The 19,833-nt window shown below is 36.1% G+C and overlaps 1 protein-coding gene across 2 annotated transcripts in view; it reads right to left on the bottom strand.

Annotated features, from left to right (window-relative positions):
• The window catches only part of LOC107086906 (glucosidase 2 subunit beta-like), a 220,645-nt gene that overhangs the window by 190,150 nt on the left and 10,662 nt on the right, over window positions 1-19,833 (bottom strand). Inside the window, exons 4-6 of one of the 2 annotated variants that reach the window (XM_015378178.1) lie at window positions 19,196-19,256; window positions 18,272-18,389; window positions 9,148-9,277 (exon numbers count right to left, since the gene is read on the bottom strand). In XM_015378178.1, coding sequence (XP_015233664.1) covers window positions 9,148-9,277; window positions 18,272-18,389; window positions 19,196-19,256 — 309 coding nt within the window. The remainder of the gene's footprint in view (window positions 1-9,147; window positions 9,278-18,271; window positions 18,390-19,195; window positions 19,257-19,833) is intronic. The other variant, XM_015378179.1, reaches the window with a different exon arrangement.

Below are 19,833 nucleotides of genomic sequence, written 5' to 3'. Positions count from 1 at the left end.
TGATGAAAATGAAGTAAAAGCCATATGGCCAACCTCCAGCTTGTGGTGCCTTTGGATATCATCTGTCAGTTTCCCTGATATCACATAGCTAAAATGAGCTGGGGAAAAAAAGTTAATCTAAAGAGAATTAAAAGATGCAAACATTTCTGAAACAACTTAACTAGAAGCAAAATGGTTCCTCAGGTTCTACAGTTCTAATCTTGGTAATTTAATAACATTATCCTTTCAATACACACAGCACCTGTAATATAAGTGGCCTGTTCTTTATCGGAATAGCTCTCCATGTGCAGCCTAATGCTCAATATTTCAAACCTGTGCTCCGGTCGCCACCTCACTAAGAAATAGAGTGCAGGGAAGAGGCAAGATGATCTCATCCCTCTCTGAACTGCAAAGTTGTGACTATGAAAAAAACAACCATAAGAAGGATGGATAAAGAAGCGAGGGATGGGAGCAGAGGGGAAAAAATGATGGAGAGGCTTCTGGTAGAAGAGGGGGTAGGTGATAGGTAAGAGGATGTTGAAGAGTGGCAAAAAAGAAAAAAAAAATAGGAGGAGGTGGTTGGAGACATTGGGATCTTTAGGCCAATGGCACATATAGGGGACTATGTTTACTAATGGACACCATCAGTCATCCACCCATGTTGCCCTGGTGATATCGGAGCGCACTCATAAAATAAAAGACACATCGAGAACAGAGAAAATGGAACATATCAGCGTGAGTCTGCAGATCTATGGCTAGCCTACAGACAATGTTATCCACTCAAACCTTTTTTTCTTTTTTTACAGGCTCTGCACTCCCAGGCAAAGGAAACACACATTTTACTGTCTTCTAAACATTAAAAGCAATATTTGAGAGGGGAAAAAAAGTACGCCTTTCTATGGAAAAGAGGCAAAGAAATGGAAACAGATCAAAAGGCTGCATGTTCTACACTGAGCCTTTTTACTTTACTGGAAACAGGAGACGACATAAACAAGACGACGGCTGAAAATGAGTGTTTCAACTTAAATGTCATGTCTTACATTGAGGGGCTTACAGTAGGAGGATGACTCAGAGTGTACATTCACAAAACACTGAAGGGAAAAAAAGAAATATGTTTAAAAATAAACAGCCAAGCAATTTTCAAGTTTCTTAAATGCGTTTTCTTTGTTTACCCTTTGTGTTGCCGAGCCATTCTACCAGAACATTTCCTACATGATTGTAGGAAACACTTAAAAACAACTTAATGTTACGCAAGTTTGTTTTTTTACAGAGATGAGAAGAAGAACAACAAAACAAAACGGATGTCTTCAAGGGATTATGGAAAATGACAACAAAACAATTAGGTTATATAACGAATCTTTAATATAAGCATAATCACAGGCTGGTACAGTTTTTACCAAAAAGCTGTTGTTTTTTTTAAATAAAGTAGCTAATATTAACATTATTTTAAACCATGACAAAGACATGCATGGCAAAACCTGCAGGAGCTTTGTGGGTTCATTCAAGGTGCATATTAAAGAGACATTTTGTAACTTTTTACTGAAATATATCCTTAAAATATTAGTTTTATTTGATCCTTTATGACTAAAACAAGGTTTGATGATCAAACTGACACCTCAGTAGTTTAGCCTTGATGTATCTATAACCCTGTAGCCTATTTTTCCTGATTTTGCTTCGGGTCGGAAGGTCCTGAGTCGTTTCTGTGGATAGGACATCAAGAGCATAAATGTTGACATAGAGAACAACTGAAGTCTTACAGTCAAGATTAATTTTGTGGATACTCGGGGATGACCAGCATCCAGTCAACCATCCAGCATCCAGTCAACTCAGACACCAATAGCAACTCCAGGTACGGTGGCTGCATTTCTGTCTTTTGGCATTGACAGTTTTCTACATCATTAGAGAACTTTCATGACTCTTTAAGTATACGTTCGATTTAAAAGCGTGTCATTTGTCTTAGGTGTGCAGGTGGCGCAGTGGTTAGCAGGCACAGAGGCCTTAGTCCTCGACGCAGCCGACCCAGGTTCCGATCCGACCTGTAGTCATTTGCCGCATGTCTCTCCTCTCTCATGCACCCTTTCCTGTCAGCCTACTGTCGGAAAGGCGAGCCACTGGTGCCGTGAAAACAAAAAAATAAAAATAAAATAAACAAATTCATTTGTATATTAGACTATTTAAAAACGGTAACCGCAACATTTGTACTGATTTTTGTGAAAACTTTGAGTTGCAACCAATATTTTGCTCATTTTCCCGTTTCCTGCCCATCACTTATCACTTAGATTTGTTAACAGCTGGGGGCACCAAAGGAGGTCCATTGAGCAGTTCAAAGACATCAAATGTATCCAGAAGCTGAATTAATAATGCATTTTTGCTTGTGTCATGTGTTTACCTGTATTCTCCTATTTGCCCCTTTGCTGAGGCACTTAAACACCTGAATTTCCTCAGTGTGGGAATATAAAGGACGCTTTACTCTATTCCATATAACATATATATATTCTAATAATATATTATAATATAACAAGCTGCGCTTTGTAATAGTGGTATGGCGTATACTGGTATTCCATAGTTCATTGCATTCCAATAAATTGGGCACTAATTTTCATGCAGATATGTTTCATTCTGCATGCAAGCAAACGGCTGTACAGCAAACCATGTTAATCTAAGTTAACATGACAAAAGTAGTAATATTGTTCGCAAGATGGTAGGTTCATATATTTTGTAAGCCAAGGGGATTAATGTCTTTATATGGATGAGCTTAGAAACTGTGCTCTGAGTATTAATTGTGTCATTACCATAACGGCTGTAAATACACTACCTCTCTATATTAATATAAAAACCTACAGCTTACCGCGGGGAGCATTTTTCCTGTTAGCAGAAAAGAATTAAGTGTTTGTCATCCAGTGATGATTTATACCTCATTATCAAACATGGGAAAACAAACGTTTCTAGTCATTTAATAATTTCTTGGAGGAAAAAAAAGCAAAAACTCATAAATAGTAACCTAGGTATATTTAAAGAGAAAACCGTTTTGTAAAGATGATTTCATTTATTAGAGGAAACAAGCCTCCAATACCAATCTAGCACTATTTGCCTCCTAAATATAATAGCTGTTTTTCCAGCCTTGACATTAGGTGATAATTGGTATTGACTATTCATATCTTTTAGACCATAATTCTTTACAGAATTGTTTTGATTTCGGTATTGGATAGAACTTGAGCAAGGAGGGCCTGGTTATTGTCAGGCTACAGCATCTTAAATAGATCCCAACTCTGGTTAGGACTCTAAAACTGTTCATATTATTGTTTTTTTTAGCCATTCAGGTGTTTTCTTTGTCACTCCCCTAATGAACTGCATAAGTTTGCTTAAATTAATGGTCAGGAACTGATGGCAAGACATCTACTTCAGGATTTTCTTATGGAAAGCACAACTTGAGCAGCAAATCTTTAGTTTTACTGCTAATGTATTGAGATGCTCACATTCCAAAAGTTTCCCGTTTGTCTGACTCCTCCAGAAAATTCTCATCCAAAAGTCTTAGGGGAGCTTTAGGATGTTTTTTGGGATATGTGAGATGTACCTCTATGTGGTCAGTTACAGTTCTGACAGAGGAACACTATCACTGAATCATTGGAATGGACATAAGATGAATATAAGCACAAGTAAGTTTGTAGGGCAGAAGAAATTAATCGGATTAATCAATAATTGAAATAATCGTAAATTAATTTGGTAGTCGATTAATCGTTAACTTGAGTATAGAGACTCTGAAACTTGCCTTTACCTGAGAGAACAACCCACTTAGAGCGGTAATTATATAAAAATTGTAAAATAAATATGTGTATATTTTGCATTTAATCTTAATAAAAATGTTTTCATCCATCAGTATGCTCAATCGAGAACTCCTCAAGTGGAAAATTTTTAGTTTCACCTGGTTTCATTTCATAAAAAATCTTCTTTAAGGTGCCTTTGGCTATCCGAATATTAGTCAATTTATTGAAAAAATGATGTAGAATAATCATTTTACTAAAAAATCTTTATTTGCAGCCCTAGAAATTGGAATTCTGACCATGACTCACAAAATTTCTTAAGTCGTTGAATCCAATTCATAACTAGGGCTGCAAGATGTTACAATAAAAATTGTACTGGTGCCAAAATTGGTGAATATCACAATGACCTTATCTTTTACGATGGGTCAATTTTATTTTTTCTCATCAGTCTTTCCATCTTTCCGTGACCTCTATTCCTTTAGACAACGCCGTTTGTGTCCAGTGGGAGTATCTGCCACCATAGGACTCTATCCACCTAATTATTACATTACAATGTAAAATAGAAATTCAGAAAACTTTCACCATCTACCTTGGAGTGGTGAGTGAAAATGAATTTGGGTTTAAAAAAGATGTGGTCAAACACTAATTTTCTGAAACTTTACATTATGGCAGAAAGGTGAAAACTAGACTTGAATGTAATCTATGATTAATTGATGTGTGATTACACAAACTGAACGCCCTTAAATATGAACATTTAAAACAATGCAACAAAAGAAAAAAAATACATATTACATACACATACCCTAAATGAAAGTACTGCAAGCAATAAAAAAGGTTAGATTGCTGTTCACTCAGCTCTGATACCCCAAGCTCTCCATTGTTCTATTTTTTCTGATGTACCGAACACGTCGCACCACAAGAAACTAATTTGCTTTGAGGGTACAAATAACCTGGCCCTTTCAAACATCTCAATAACGGCACATGAAGCCCTGGAGAGAAGTCTGAGCGACAGCAGCGGTGAAAGCAAAGAGTGTTTAGCTCTACCTTGCGGGCTCAAATGCTTGCTCGTCAGGCTTTTCATTCTCATTTTGACGCAGGCTATTAAGGTCATAACGAAAGACAACACCTTTACAGAACAATCCATGTTCTGACATTCCTGTATAGACCATTACAGGCAGGTGGATCTGCAGGCAACTGTATATGAGGGGTTGTATATAAAGTCATTGTATAATAGAAGGACAAACCTAAAAATAATAATATAATAAGGATTTTTTTTTGTGCACCTTTGCAAGGTACAAAGTATTTTAGACAAGGGCTGAAGCATTTAATCAAATTAAATGTGATTAATCGTTTAATGGAGTATAGAGACTGTAAAATATGCTTTTAGCTGTCAGATCAACCCACTTACAGCAGTAACTATATCACTATTGTAAAAAAAACATTTTTAATGCAAATAAAAAAAAAAATGTTTCCGTCTGTCAATATGCTATATCCAGAACTCTTCAAGAGGAAAAGTTTTATTTTCACCTTGTTAATTTCATAAAGTCTTCTTTCAGAAACCTTAGCTATTAGATTATTAATTGATTAATTGTAAAAAAAATAATCAAAAGATTAATAGATTTGCAAAAGAATTGAGAGTTGCAGCCATTTTTTTGACCTTCAAGAGTGATCCATCAGACATTTAAATCTGATTTACTCCTGCAAGGATTTTTTATTTTTATTTATACCAATAAACTACTTTCATATTTAATTGTTGCCTTGCACTTTTTAGATGCATATCATCTCTGGTGGCTGTAAAACGATTCTCTGGGAAATCAGTTTGACAAATTACATCAAAAACAGCCCAATCTGTTGTTATAAATTAAAGGTGATTGATTCCCACTAAGGAGAAAGTATATTGTATTGTATATACAGTATAGAGCAGAGTTCCCCAATTAACCCTAAAACCAGCTCTCCCTGTAGTAACTGTGAATCCAAACCTAGGTAAACAAGGGCACCCCCTTAGATTGGTGTACCACTAAAATCTCGTTATGTGTCTTTAAAATATATTTCTGACTTTGAAGAAAAAAAACTACATTTCTACTTTGTTTGGTTTTACCTCTCTCCCCAACACACATTAATAGAAAACAGCCATTGCTGTAAGATTTAGCAATACTTAATGCACTAAAATGACTCATTGCTAAAGAAGCACAAAGATGTCTTAAACATAGGTTCTTAATATTGTTCCATTTTATACCAATGTTGTATCTACCTGTTGCTTTTCCTAACCCGTCAATCTTACACAATTACACATATTATATAATGTTGCCTATGTCAAATACTAATTAATAGCCGTTTATTGCTAAATAGCTTGTAGGATTACCATATTTTCCGGACTATAAGCCGCTACTTTTCCCCACACTTTGAACCATGTGGCTTATAAGAAGGCGGAGCTTTTCTGTGGATTTTTCCTAACTGCCAGAGGGATATGGAGGACCAATCCTGCCATAATTAAAAATAAATACAGAAATAAATAAATGCTCCAAAAATAAATAAGCATACAATTAATTGCCCCCCCAAAAGTACAATAAATAAATAAGAGGGAGAAGTCAAAGTTGGAAATGAAAGAATAAGGGGCTAGTTTTTATTTAGCACAACAGGCTAGCAGCAGGCACGACGGAGAACAAATAACCCAAATTCACATATTTTGACATGTATTTGCCTCATTAAAGCTGCCGAACCAATGAAGAGACTGGGCTCAACTACTGGAAAGCTGAAATAAAGAGCTGACAAAGCCCCATCTTAAAGTAGAAGCTCATACTGCTGCTAGCCAACAAGCTAACAGGAGCCAGCATCTTCTATATCCCTACTCTAGGGGGGATATATGTAGAGCTCCCCCTACAGGTTTGGTGGGAGACAGTTCAGTAGATATCAGCGGCTTATAGCCCGCTGCAGCTTATATATGTAAATTTACTTTTTTTTTTTTTTTTTTCAAAAAACTTAGTGGGCATGGCTTAATTTGCGCTCTATAGTCTGGAAAATACGGTAAACATTTATTAAGCCATTTTACCAAAAACAACTTTGAGCATAAACAGCAATGGTTTAAAAGCCCTTGAGGTGATGACAGGAGAAGGTTGGCAGGAATTTAAGGTCCATCTCCTCTTAACAGTTGTGACGGGGTTCTATTATGACTTGGTCAAACACATTAATGACTGGCCAATGCCGGGGATCACTTTAGTGATTTTTATTGAGTTAGTTTTTCTTCTGGTGAACAAAGATGGCTGGTGCAGAATATTTACATGGACGTCCGAGGCAGGTTAAAATCAGAAAAAGAGCAGTACCCTACTTTCAAAAGTCAGAATCCATCACCTTCAGTGTGACGTCTCAGGAGTCCAACAGACTCCCTCCCTGTGGAACAGAAGCCTGCTTTTAAAGCTACAGGCTCCGCCCACAGAAAGCAAAAATAAAACAAAACTAAGCAAATACTTCTAACTCAAATGAACTAAGTATACAAAAATAATGATGTCAATAATTATACTAATAATAACAAAACAATACTAATGAGAATATAAAAATAAACTTGTAATCAATTTACAATACTTAATTTAATACAAAACACAAGTACGTTCTGATGACATCACTACGTCATCACGTCACTCCCTCCCGGCACAATCTAGAAATAACCCTGTTTGAAAATAGAAGCAGAAAATATTCTTAGTTAAAAATAAACAGGTTAGAGTGAATGTTAAATGAAACCGGAACACCGTGTGTGCACCCACGATTAACGGCGCCAGCCCAAGCTGCAACAAAAAGTAAGCGAGCGATTGTGTACGTGTATGTGTGTGCGCACGCTGACACGGACTTATAACTAAGTCCCGGCTGATGACGGCTCCTCTATCACAACAGTCCATTGTTTAAATAAGAGCTGTGTTTTCATATCCAAAGAGCCATTTAACCCTGAGTCAAGCTGCATAAAAATCATTTAGAGTTGAAATATTACATAACTTTTTAAGAAAACATAACATATTATTTTAGTTAATATTTGCCATATGAAATCTGTTCTAAATCTAAAAAAAGCCAACAATTTAGATGTATTTTTAGCTTATAATATAAGGAAATGCATAAAACAATTGATAAACATGATGCATGGATTTTTTTTTCTATAGGGTTCCCTTTTTATGTAAAAAAATAAATAAATAAACGATAATAAAACACAATTTACAAGCGAATTAAAAGAAAAATAGAACTAAAAACAAACACAGGTTGCAACAACCATGATTTAGACTACAGTAAGATGTAACTGAGGTTTGATTAACAATGTTTATGTTATTGTATACAGAACCAGAAACATAAATAGCACTAAATGTTGAGTTAAAGATGTTTCAGACTAAAGAAGCTCCATAACAGTAGATATTCTCTGTAGATAAATAAAATCTAACTTCAGCATAAAAATATTTCAAATTAGAAATCACTGTTGAAACTGCAAATGGATGGGCATGATAAACAAGACAAGCACAGAAATTAAAACTGATGCTTGTTACACCCTGAAGATGAGCCGTAATGGAAGTAAAGAATGACAGAGTCGGGGAGGATTTGTGTGCAAGGAGCGGCTCTGTCATGGTCAGGAAAGGTCAGCTCGCACACTGGGAAGCATGATGGATGTGTGCCGCCCAAAGAAAGAGACAATATAATGAGCGTGATTTACACTTGAAACTAGTTTGGATCCAAAAGTCAACTGACAATAAATCATCATAGAGGCATTTAAAACTGGAAACAGAATCGATGCATCATCATTCCTAAAAGTTTTTTTTTCTTTTCTGATAAGCTGAAATGAAAAACAAGGATGTGGGATATTAATTTGAAAAGCCCGGGCTTTAAATGTCATAATAAGTGTGAATCTTAAGTTTGTGAAATCTAAAAACCGGAGACTCCATGCATCCCCTGTCCACATTTAATATCAGTAAATCCTTCATTTCATGAGTTGATAGAACCCAGTTTTTATCCTCACAATTTTCTGTAGCAACACAAGCACGAGTCAGAGCGTGGCTTAAATGCCATCCAGCTTGTGCTCGCAGCGATAAGGGAATTTTCCTGTGACTCATATGCAACGTCTCTCTGAAGGTCTGAGGTATGTAAAAGGAGAGCGGAGGGAATGAAGTTTGCAGCTGCTCAGCAATCTTTCTCCAAGTCAATTAATTTCCACTGCAGAGGAAACTGCACTTAACATTTCCAGTTTCCCCCCCTCTGATGTTCAACAACCTCACCAGTGCTGCTCAGTCTGTTTACTTTTGCTCCATTAAGGCCGGGCAGACATGAGATGGAAGCTGCCCTGTGGCCAAAATGAAGGCGCAAACTATATAAACTGGAACAATTCTGTGAAATGAGCAAGCGTCTTGAAGTGGGTTTCTAAAAATAGACGCGCTCTTACCTTTATTCCTTGCTTCCAGACCCTTTAATGTTTGCTCTTTGAGTCGGTCAGCCTCATGTTTCCTCCTCCTCTGCTCCTCTAATTTGATCTGCAGATCTTCAGCAGCCCGCTGAAGCTCCCTGAGCTGCGCCTGCAGAGAGACAACAAGGCAAACATGATTAGATCAAACTTTCATTGTTATAATTTAAGAACTTTGAGATTTCTGCATTCCTATGCCAGAGCTGTAAGTGTCCTTGCCAGCATGCATAGCCTTTTAGTCTTACTATATTTTGCGTTAACGCTATAAAGTTTCAGCAGGCAGGGCCATGGATTTTTTTTCTAGGGAGTCTTACTATCTTTTTTTTATAAATAAATGTCAATAATGGCTTTCTCCAGAAGTGTTTGAAAGGTAAAAAAAAAAAAAATATCAATCGTTTTTTTCCAAGGATGTTTTTTTTTTTTTCCTTCAGAAGAAGGAATTAGATCACAATCGATACAGAGCAGATTTTTCAGACCGAATGGGGTCGTTCAATACTAAACATGTTGGACCTATCAAAGGCTGCTTATAACACACGCGCCCTACTTACATAGGATGTATAGATGGTCACTGTTAACTAGGGCTTTCCTCTTTAGATCACAATCAAACCCTAATGTTAAAGTCTGAATCTGACCTCAATGCCACACTTTGAATAGTATTAGAAAAGTAATTTTATTTTTTTACTTTTCCAATGTCAACACCGTGAACTATATTGTATTTTACTGAGATGTTGCAAGAAAGACCACGACAAATGAAAACATTCTTTAAAAACTGGAAAGTGGGGTTAGAGTAAAAATATGCACGCACAGGCGAAGGAGGGGGTCACTCCAGTGGCTGGAAGTTGTAAGGGATTTTGCTGGGAGCTGCAGGGAAGTGGGCTGCCATTCGGCTGGCGTTTGACTGGGAAGGGCCATTTTGAATGGCTGCTACTGTACTACCTTTTGCTGCAATCACAGGTTAATGTTGATTAATCTTGTCAGGTTTCTAATTCAATTCGATTCAGTTTATTTCTATAGCGCCAATTTAGAACACATGTCATCTCAAGGCACTTTACAGTTCACCAGATCATACAGTCAAATTGATTCAAAGTTTTCTATCTAAGGAAAACCAGTTGATTGCATCGACTTATTGACTCAAATGCAATCCCTCACACTAAGCATGCTTGTAGTGACAGTGGAGAGGAAAAACTCCCTTTTAACAGGAAGAAACCTCCATCAGAACTAGACCCAGTGTGAGCGGCCATCTGCCGAGGTCGACTCTAGTCGCGTCAAACCTTTTTGCATGTATTTATGCTTGATTGAACATAATACATTTGTTTTTATTGAGATATAAATGTGAAAAAGTCAAATTTAATTTGCATTTTCAAAAATCATGAGACAGGTATTTGATACTATTTATAGGTCTGTCCTAGGGGTATGCCGCTATTTCAACAGTCAGTCCAGCTAAATGTTAAGACTTCGACAAACTTTTTGTAAATATCGATGCATATAGCTTTTTAGTGAATGAGCAGCTTACAACAGTGGAATGCACATTTCCATTTAGAAAGTGCAGCACTGATCAAGAATAAGCAGTGCAGGAGAAAGGTAAAACCCATTTAAAGTCATGGTCCAAAAGGCAGCGATATGGAAAGGTTCAGAGCAGCGCAAAAGAAATAAATATGGTGCAAAATGCAGTAGAACATTGAGTTGTGTTCTATTTAAAGGGATTAAAAAATAAAAATCAGCCAAGCTGGTAGTGAAAATATAATGTTTTCAAGTGTAATGCAGAGTCTTGATTAGAGTTTCAACAGTTCAACAGTCGTATGGAAGCGAGGAAAACGCTATTGCAGAACCTGCTGGTCCTGCATCGAATGCTGCATCTTCCCAGAGGTCAGTAGTGAGAACAGTCCAAGTGTTTGGAGCCACAACTGTTAGGGTCTTATAAATAATGAAAGTTCTTATATAAATTTCATCTGTGATGTACTACTATTTTTTGCATTGTAGAGGTTTAAAAAAAAAATGTTCACAAAACACAGGCTGTGTGTCTATTTTTTGTAACCTCTTGCAACTTTTTTCTGACTCTTCTCTCCTTATACAATTTTAGTTTCTTTTTAATTCTACATCCCCACCTCCTTACCACAACATCCCCTTTTTTATAAACTAAAACATTTTCAACAGTGTTTGTTTGTGCATCAGTATAGACTTTTAAAATCAGCTTGATCAGACTGACAGCTGATCACACCCCAAACACAACCCATCATCACTCGCTGTAACAGAGCAATTTGCATCAAAGAGGACCAGCTTCCTCTCTGAAAATGTGTGTCCATGCGTGGATTTGTGTGTCGACTCTGCTTTCCATTCTCTCCTCAGAGACGATGGTGATGCACTGATGGATTCTGGGCGTTTCAGCCAGGGATGACTACCTTTCTAGGCCACGCCGTTTGCTTGGGAACCTTCAGTCTGCAGCAGTGATTTATGGGCTCTATTACAAGAGCAAAAGAAGATTTCTACTTGCAAAAACACAACTAAAATGGAAGGAACGCCTATAAAGAAATTTCTATAAACAACCTAATAGGAATTAGGTTCCAAAAGCATTGATGTGTAAGATCAAGACCTTAAGTCAATAAGTTATTTTGTTAGATTAAGCTAAAAAGCTGTTATAGCTTCTTAGTCATCTAGGATGTGGAAAATCACTAAAAGCTTTTAAAAACAATTAAAATATTGGGTGAAGTTAGTTTTTCTTGAAGAAGTTTTGCTCTGCATCCTGAAAAGAAACCGAAAAAAGTCAAACAGCTACAAGAATTTAAGTATTATATTTATATATATATTTTTTACTACTTTTGGAATAGCAAAAACATAAAACTACACTTGTACTTCTTTCTGAAATTGACAAAATTTGAAGAATTTGAAATATTGATCAAAATGAGCAATCCCCACCCCTCAATCATTGTCGTGGTTCGAACTCAAATACTAAGCTTGGAATAAACAATGAAACTCAAGCTCAGCATGAAAGGCTGTTTTATTTAACATTTGGTGAAAAGATTAATTTTAATTAAATCCTAAAATTTCACACAAAAAAAACTTGATAACAGAAGATTTGTCTAGAAGTTGGTAACCATGAGCAGGAAGAGTTCACATTTCAGTTGCACAATGGTACTGAGGTAAACTGGCAATATCAAGAGAGACAGTGAAGAACTGGGGGAAGCTTTAGCCTGGATCTGCCATTCAGCTGGCAGGAAGAAAAATCATGGGGGGGAATTCAAGTATAGATGTTATTTAAAAAAAACACTGTTGGTAAAGAGAAAAAAACTGTACTTAAGGTGTCTGGAAAATTGCCAGAAAAGCCTTTTTTTCCATACGAAGTTTCATTACAAGCAAAATGTTTAGCAAGTGAAACAGATTTCTAAAATTGCTCCTTAACAAAAACAGTTCTGTGCTCTGCTTAAAGTGGCCTAGAAAATAGGTGAATTCTAAACAGAGCATTTTAATATAATCCATAAAAAGTCACAGAGCTGCAAAATGTGCAGCAGCATCAATGAATGTCTGAAGAACACATTTTAAAGCGGCAGTGGGTGATTGTTGGCCCATATTTTTAGACTTTTTTAATAAATGAAAGAGAAAAAAGGAAAAACAAAACTCAAACCATATTGCCTAATTTCAAATCCACTTATCGACAATTGTTCAAAATCTTTTTTATGTTGATCCTAGAGGCAATAATAATGCCAGGTGTCTGTATGTGTGAGCAGTCAGCTACTCTAAATCTATCCCTGTGTGCGAAAATAAATCTATAGAAAACACAATATCCATCTATTTATCTAGAATTAATAAAAATGAAATTGCATTTCCGAAATAATATCAAATTTTCTTACAATGCTCAAATTCATGTAGTCATATTCAAAAAATAATCCCTCTGGAGGACATTTAGATGAATGAATATCAAATTTGCCTTCAGGACTAAAGTTTTGTTCAAGTTAAATATAGAGAGCTTACAAAACAGTTTTGCTATACTTTCAGCATCTTATACATTTTTTTATCTCAAGTTTAGCAATAATCAAAGATATGAAATGATGTTCTCCGAAATGTTTAACCCATGAGAATCAGACTCAGGCAGGCAATAGCATGGACACAAAAACAGGTACGAGTGATGGGACAAAAGACGTGACATGACACATACTTACAGTAGGGCGTTTTTTTAAAACGTTTATTGGATTAATCTGTTGATTATTTTATTGATGAATCAATTGGTAATCGGATTGCCTAAGGTTCCTTAAAGAAGACTTTTTGTGACATTAAACCAGGTGAAACTCAAACTTTTCCACTTGAGGAGTTCTGGATAGGGCATACTGACACACAGAAGAGATTTTTATCTTAAATGCAAAATGTTTACATATTTTTTTTTACAATTTTGGTATAATTACTGCTCTAAATGGGTCGCTCTGTCAGCTAAAGGCACATTTTAGAGTCTCTATACTCCGGTTAACGATTCATTTATTAGTAAATTAGTTGAAAATTAATTCAATAATCAGTTAATCAGGTTAAATCCGATGAATTGTTTCAGCCCTACAAGTTCTCTGTTGAAATTTATGACAGAAAATGTAAACATCCTAAAATCAGAGGGAGACACATGCCTAGAAACTCAAAACAATCTATGAAAACAGACAACCTTGAATACCTGGCAGAAACAATGCCAAATGCTCAAACTGAAATGATTTTACAATAAAAAAAAAAAAAAAACAGTATCAAAATAGCCAAAAGCAATGCATCAATAGATTGCTATAGTTTAGGGCTGAAATAATCAATCAGATTAATCGATAATTGAAATAATCATCAACTTACGTTAACTGGAGTATAGAAACTGTAAAACATGCCTTTAGTTGACAGAGGAACACATTATAGCAGCAATTGTACAAAGATTGTAAAATTTGCATTTAAGATAAAAAAAAAACTTTTCATCTATCAGTTTGCTCTATCCAGTAGTCCTCAACTGGAAAGGTTATAGTTTCATTTAATTTTGTAAAAAATCTTCATTAAGTAACCTTCGGTTATCGTTAGTAATCGATTCATCGAAAAATAATTGACAGATGAATTGATTTGCAGAATAATCGTTATTTGCAGCCCTACTGTAGTTAAATGTTGATTCTACCTCCTTGAATTTGCAAAGCCTTATAGATTAAAAAAAAAGCTGTCAGCAGACTTTCCTCTTCTGCATGTAATAGTTTCTAAAAAGCATTTTATATTGATTTAAATGTCATTAATTTGGTCTTTAGTTTACATTCATGACCCTTACCATCACAGAATGAAGCTTAGGTGATCTGCAAACAGTAAATTTGTCGTCAAGTGGTCAAATAAAACCTTTGTCTCCTTTGAGATATTAAATACATATATACATATCTAAACTAATCTTCTATTTTCAATAAAATTACCTAGAATAACTGCTGTTTTTTGCTGGATGAGTTATTCAGTGCAAAAACAATGTTTTGAAACATTGCATTAGAGTTTACATTGCTTCGTTGAATATTTTATAATGAAGAAATCCATAAAATAAACCATAATATGCAGATATCAGTGACAGGAATAATCTATATGCTCATGAAAGAAGAACATTCAGACAAGTAGGGTTTGCATTATAATCTGGCTCTGACTGTACAACAGGTGTATGAAGCAGCAGGTGCTGTGAACATGCACACATAAAACAGCACCTCAGAGCACAAGCTGCTCCAAAGAGAAATCCTCAGAATCCTGCACATCTGAAAGGAAATTAACCTCGACGTCCCCCATTCCTCAAGTGTGTTAGCCAGCTAGCCAGGTGATAACAGTGCAGTTACAATGTGGCAATAAGAAGCAAGTGAGGTGAAAAGTTAATTCGATGTGCAAAGGAAAACAAAAACAAACACAATCTTCACAAGACGCAGAAAACTAGAAGCAGACATGCACATTTCTATGAGATTTTTAGGGGGAAAAAAACATATGTTTTTTTTTTATTTTTTTATTTTGGCCTACTGTCAGAATGTTCACATGGTTTTGGTTTCAAGTAAACGCTCTAAAATTAGGACTGGAGATGCAAATTTTGTCCTCATTATATTTTGTTTTTAACTTAACCCAGGGCTTTAGGGAATATATAGTATCCCATATTTTTTCCTAGGGTTTTTTATCTGGGTTTCTCTCATTGGATAATTTAAGTTTAATCTTTAATTTAATGCAGGTACAAACATAAAACAAACCACTTGAATAATTTTTTTTTAAATATGCAAAGCATCAAAAATAACATTTGATTTGCAATTCAACCAGTTCAACACGAAAGAGATGCACCAGTCACAGTTTGGTGGCCAATTTTCTATCTTGAGTCTTTGAAAGGCTTAGATCTGGTAGAACTCATTTTAGCCAAATTGTTCATTGATCACCTACAGTATTAGCCATTCAAAGTTTCCCCAATTTCCTTGATGAGCCCTTTGATGGTCCCCAATAATTCCTTTTTAAACATCAATCTTTTTACTAAAATATTCTTTCTTTCATGATTTGTGGACATTAAGATCTGAAGAGAAGTGTTTTGTCCTGGTCAGACCCTGTAATTCAGTGAAAGGGTTGAATCAGAGTAAAAAAATATGCACGCCCAGGTGAAGGTCAGTGGCTGGAAGTTGCAGGGGGTTTTGATGGGAGCTGTAGGGAAGTGGGCTGCCATTCAGCTGGCGTTTGACTGGGAAGAACCATTTTGAATGGCTGCTACTGTAGTTAAGCACCATGAGTAAGAGAGATCTGGTTTTATTGCCTAAAAACAAGGACAAGATGATCTGAATGACAGGCTGAAATTTAACCTAATATCCACCTGGGAAATTCTCGCCTCTTTTGCATACCTAAATGGAAAAGCAAATAATTAGGAACTGTAAGCCCAAATTACAAGTGTGATACCTTATTTGAAATCCAACACCTTCTAGCTTCTGAATATATACATGAAAATTGGGCATCAAGCCCAAGCTGCATCAGTTCAAACAAAACTCTAAGTTGTTTTTGTTTTTTTTATTCTCGAACATAATAGGACTTTTTTGAACAGCAGTAATAAAGACATGCTTGCTTGTTGTGGCTGCTTTGTCATGCTACATTTTGAGATGCTGCTATATCGCTATATGCTTTGGTACTCGCTACGTGCATAAAATGAACTATGTGGCTGAATTGTGGAGAATGTAAGCTTTGCAACGATGTCTAACATGTCTATATCGGTAAACATTTTACCAGTGTCATTTTCATGCATTCTGAGTCATTATTTGTAAACGCTTTAAAAACATTTAAAAATGTAAATGAAAAACAAGACAATATTTGATTGACATATGACCGTTGATATATGATTGGCCGAATTTAGGTAAACAAGCTGACGTATAAGTAACTGGCCTGCAAAAGATAAAGGAAAAGAAACACAGATTTTAAGACAGGAATTTTTTTTTAGGACAAATTTTCTAACTTCTGGGACAATATGGTCTGATAAAGAGTATTATTATATACATGTTTAAGCCAGAATGATTTGACATTTAAATATGACTTCCCTGCGACTTTAAGGGACTTTAACGGATGAGGGACTAGCTTAAATAGCATTTGACTTAAAAATATTCTACAACAGAGATTAAAAGATTCAAGGTGCAAAAAAACAAACCCCTTTCCTAATATCTCTCTCTCTCTAGCAAGCGGCTTTAACTACACAGATCTTATTCAAAAAAAAAAAAATTTTCTTTAAAATAGCTTCATCCACTTGCTTTGTCCTGCTCTATTTAACAAACTCAAAGAACAAGATCCTTAACAGGCAACATCTACACCGAAGAGTGGTTTTAGATCTTCTGGAATGTTTGCATCAGATTTTATACAAACATTACAAAAAAGCACAAATTAAAGAAGTATTTAATTATTCTTTTTTTTTTAACAAAACACACAAGTTTGTATGTCTATGCATTAACAGGGCATGCACGGGGAGAAATTGCCGCATGCAGGCTCTTTTTTTAAGTCGAGAGTCCTTTAAAAAGTACTCCGCACACCCTTTGACCTAAAGTTAATCCAGACTTTATGTCTAAACTGACTCTCTAAAGTTAAAAATGTGGGTCCACCTGATTAGGACCAGCCCTCGGTCCCCATAAGACCTGTTGGTCCTCAGAACAAACCAACTAAAATCCAGTTGTAGTTTTGCAGAAGTACGGCTATGTTCACACTGCAGGCATTGATGCTTAATTCAAATTTTTTTTATCAAATCAGATTTTTTTAAGTGTCCTGCATGCGCAGTAGAGGATGCAATGAGGTCACAATCCAGCGTGCTTCGTGTTTACGGAAGTAAACTGGATGGTAGTGCCGGAGCCCATCTAGCGATCTTTGCAAGCCTTCAGACCTAAATCTTTTCAAGATGTTTAAAAAAAATACTGCTCTTCGCATAAATGTCTGCCATGGTTGTTGTTTTTCTTGCCGCTTCTGTGCAGCAAGAAGCAGAATAGTGACCTACGTCGGTTACTAATGGCGTTCAGGTCGGATGAATGTGACCTGGCCGTTCAGACACAGGTTGCTTTTGAAAAATCTGATTCGTATCGGATTCAGGACCACATAGCCGAGTGGCCTGGGTCTGATTGGAAAACATCGGATCTGTTGTTCAGAATGCCATGAAAATATCAGATCCAGGTTGCATGTGGGCAAAAAAATCGGATTTGGGTCCCACTTCAGGCTGCGGTGTGAACGTCGCCTAAGTCAGGCTGGAAATGGTCCGTCGTTGGTCAACAGCTGATTTATTAGAGCATCTTAAAACAATTAGTGATGAAATAAGGAACATGGGAGCTGCGCAATATGCAGAGTAGAAGTAATTGATTCAATTTCACAAATGAAGTTTTAATACAGTTTTGATAAGGTAGTAAATATCAAGACGAATGCTTTCCAACTTTCAAGGCTTTTATAAATCAACCACTTATGATTCTGCCAAAACTCTACTGGATTTGGATGCTCACATTGCTTTCATGAGCTGAGGTGCAAAAACTTACAGAAAAAGGTGGATTCATAGTTATAAACCAAAAGAAGAAAGCTAAATGTTGTCCTGATCTTATGTAGCCCAGACGACATGCTACTTTATTTCGCATCTTGACTTCATTTTTTAAATACTTAATCAAATTACCTGTTTCTCCCTCCAGAGCAGCACCCCCTCCTCAATCAGCTGCTGTTTGAGTCTCAAACCTTCGTCCAAGGTCTTCATCTGACCCTCAACGTATGCTCGCTCTTTTTGTCCCAGATTCCTGGAAAAAATGGTGAGAAAAGGGGGACACACTGAACCACCATTAAGGGGGAAAATTTCAGTGACCCAGGCTTTGGTCATCCAAGATGCTGCAATTCATTTTTCTAGAGCCTGCCATGCAGCAAAAATCCAAATGGGCTGGGGTTAAATAAAACAGAGGAGTAAATAAGATGGTTGGTGGTGGAGCTAAATCATTTTTGAAGTCTGGCAAACAGAATGTGAGCAGGGACCTTGCAGAAACATAATGAGATAGACGCTGCTTCTATGTGGGTTTCATTTTAGGCAGGTGGGAGATAGATGAAACAAATAGGGGACTGTCAACAAACGAAGCGGCGGTGTAAATTGACACAGCAACTTACATTCCTGCATCTTAGAAAGGTCAAACCTGGCATGAGAGGAGATAACAAATTATCCTTTCATTTAAATAAATAAAAAAAAAATCATATAATTCAAAGACTTCCTTCTTAGGATGAACAGTATCTAAGTTTTATGTAAAGAAATAAAAGGAACCAGTGAAGTGGGATTCCTCTTTACATGCATTTACTCCACATCTCCACACCAAGCCAAACCTTATTTTTTTGTTTAATGATAGAGATACACTGCCCCCTGGTGGGAAAACTATTGAGTTACCACTGCTGTTCCAACCCCTAAGGCAGTGGCTGGAATAAAATCATCATTTTAAAAGCAGTCTACATCAGAAATAAAAAAAAAGAAAGAATGCATACCTCAGATGATCTGTTCCAGGTAAAAAATAGAACAAAAAAAGACAAAAAAAAGGTAGTGAATCTTTGTTTGGATCCAACTTACCAGCAAGTGTTCTGGCAGCGAACATGGCTGTTGTATTCATCTGAAGCATCGCAGCAATCTGCTGAGAGATGCAGGACAAACTAGTACCATCCACATAAAAAAAGTAATGAAGAATATGTCATTGCTCAGAACCAAGAGTTTTTAATCAACTCCTAAGAGGAGAATTAAGGGAAAAATAGGAACAAGAGAGAAAAACAGTTGAAAGTTATTGGCCATATCAATATTTACAAACTAATAATACTTTTTGCTTAATTACTTCTCCAATTTGCTCAATGATGCTTTTAAAAATGTAAATACAAATAAAATTAAAGGACTGGTCCCAAAGGATCCAGAACGTTAAGGAGACAAATCAGAGATTTTATGATCCTAACCTCAAAAATCCAACATGGCTGCCCTATAATAAAGAAAACATGTCCATCTCATTTTAAATATTTTTTTATCAAATTAAATCCATCACACACAAAACTATAGAAAGTAATTTGTTAAGCAGGTCACTACAGTGTTTGAAAGTTCAAAATGTAAAAGAAATACATCCTGATTAGTTTATAGTGCTAAACAATGAACCTTATTAATGATGTCATTCTAAGATCTAACTTAGTTCTTCAGCCTTCAGAACATGTTCCTGGTTTACTGCAGTC

The sequence above is a fragment of the Cyprinodon variegatus genome, unplaced genomic scaffold (genome assembly GCF_000732505.1).
Source record: "Cyprinodon variegatus isolate N-32 unplaced genomic scaffold, C_variegatus-1.0 Scaffold166, whole genome shotgun sequence".
In the NCBI taxonomy this organism is placed as follows: domain Eukaryota; kingdom Metazoa; phylum Chordata; class Actinopteri; order Cyprinodontiformes; family Cyprinodontidae; genus Cyprinodon; species Cyprinodon variegatus.
Note: the sequence above shows the minus strand (reverse complement) of the source record. Positions and strands in the feature narration are given on the sequence as shown.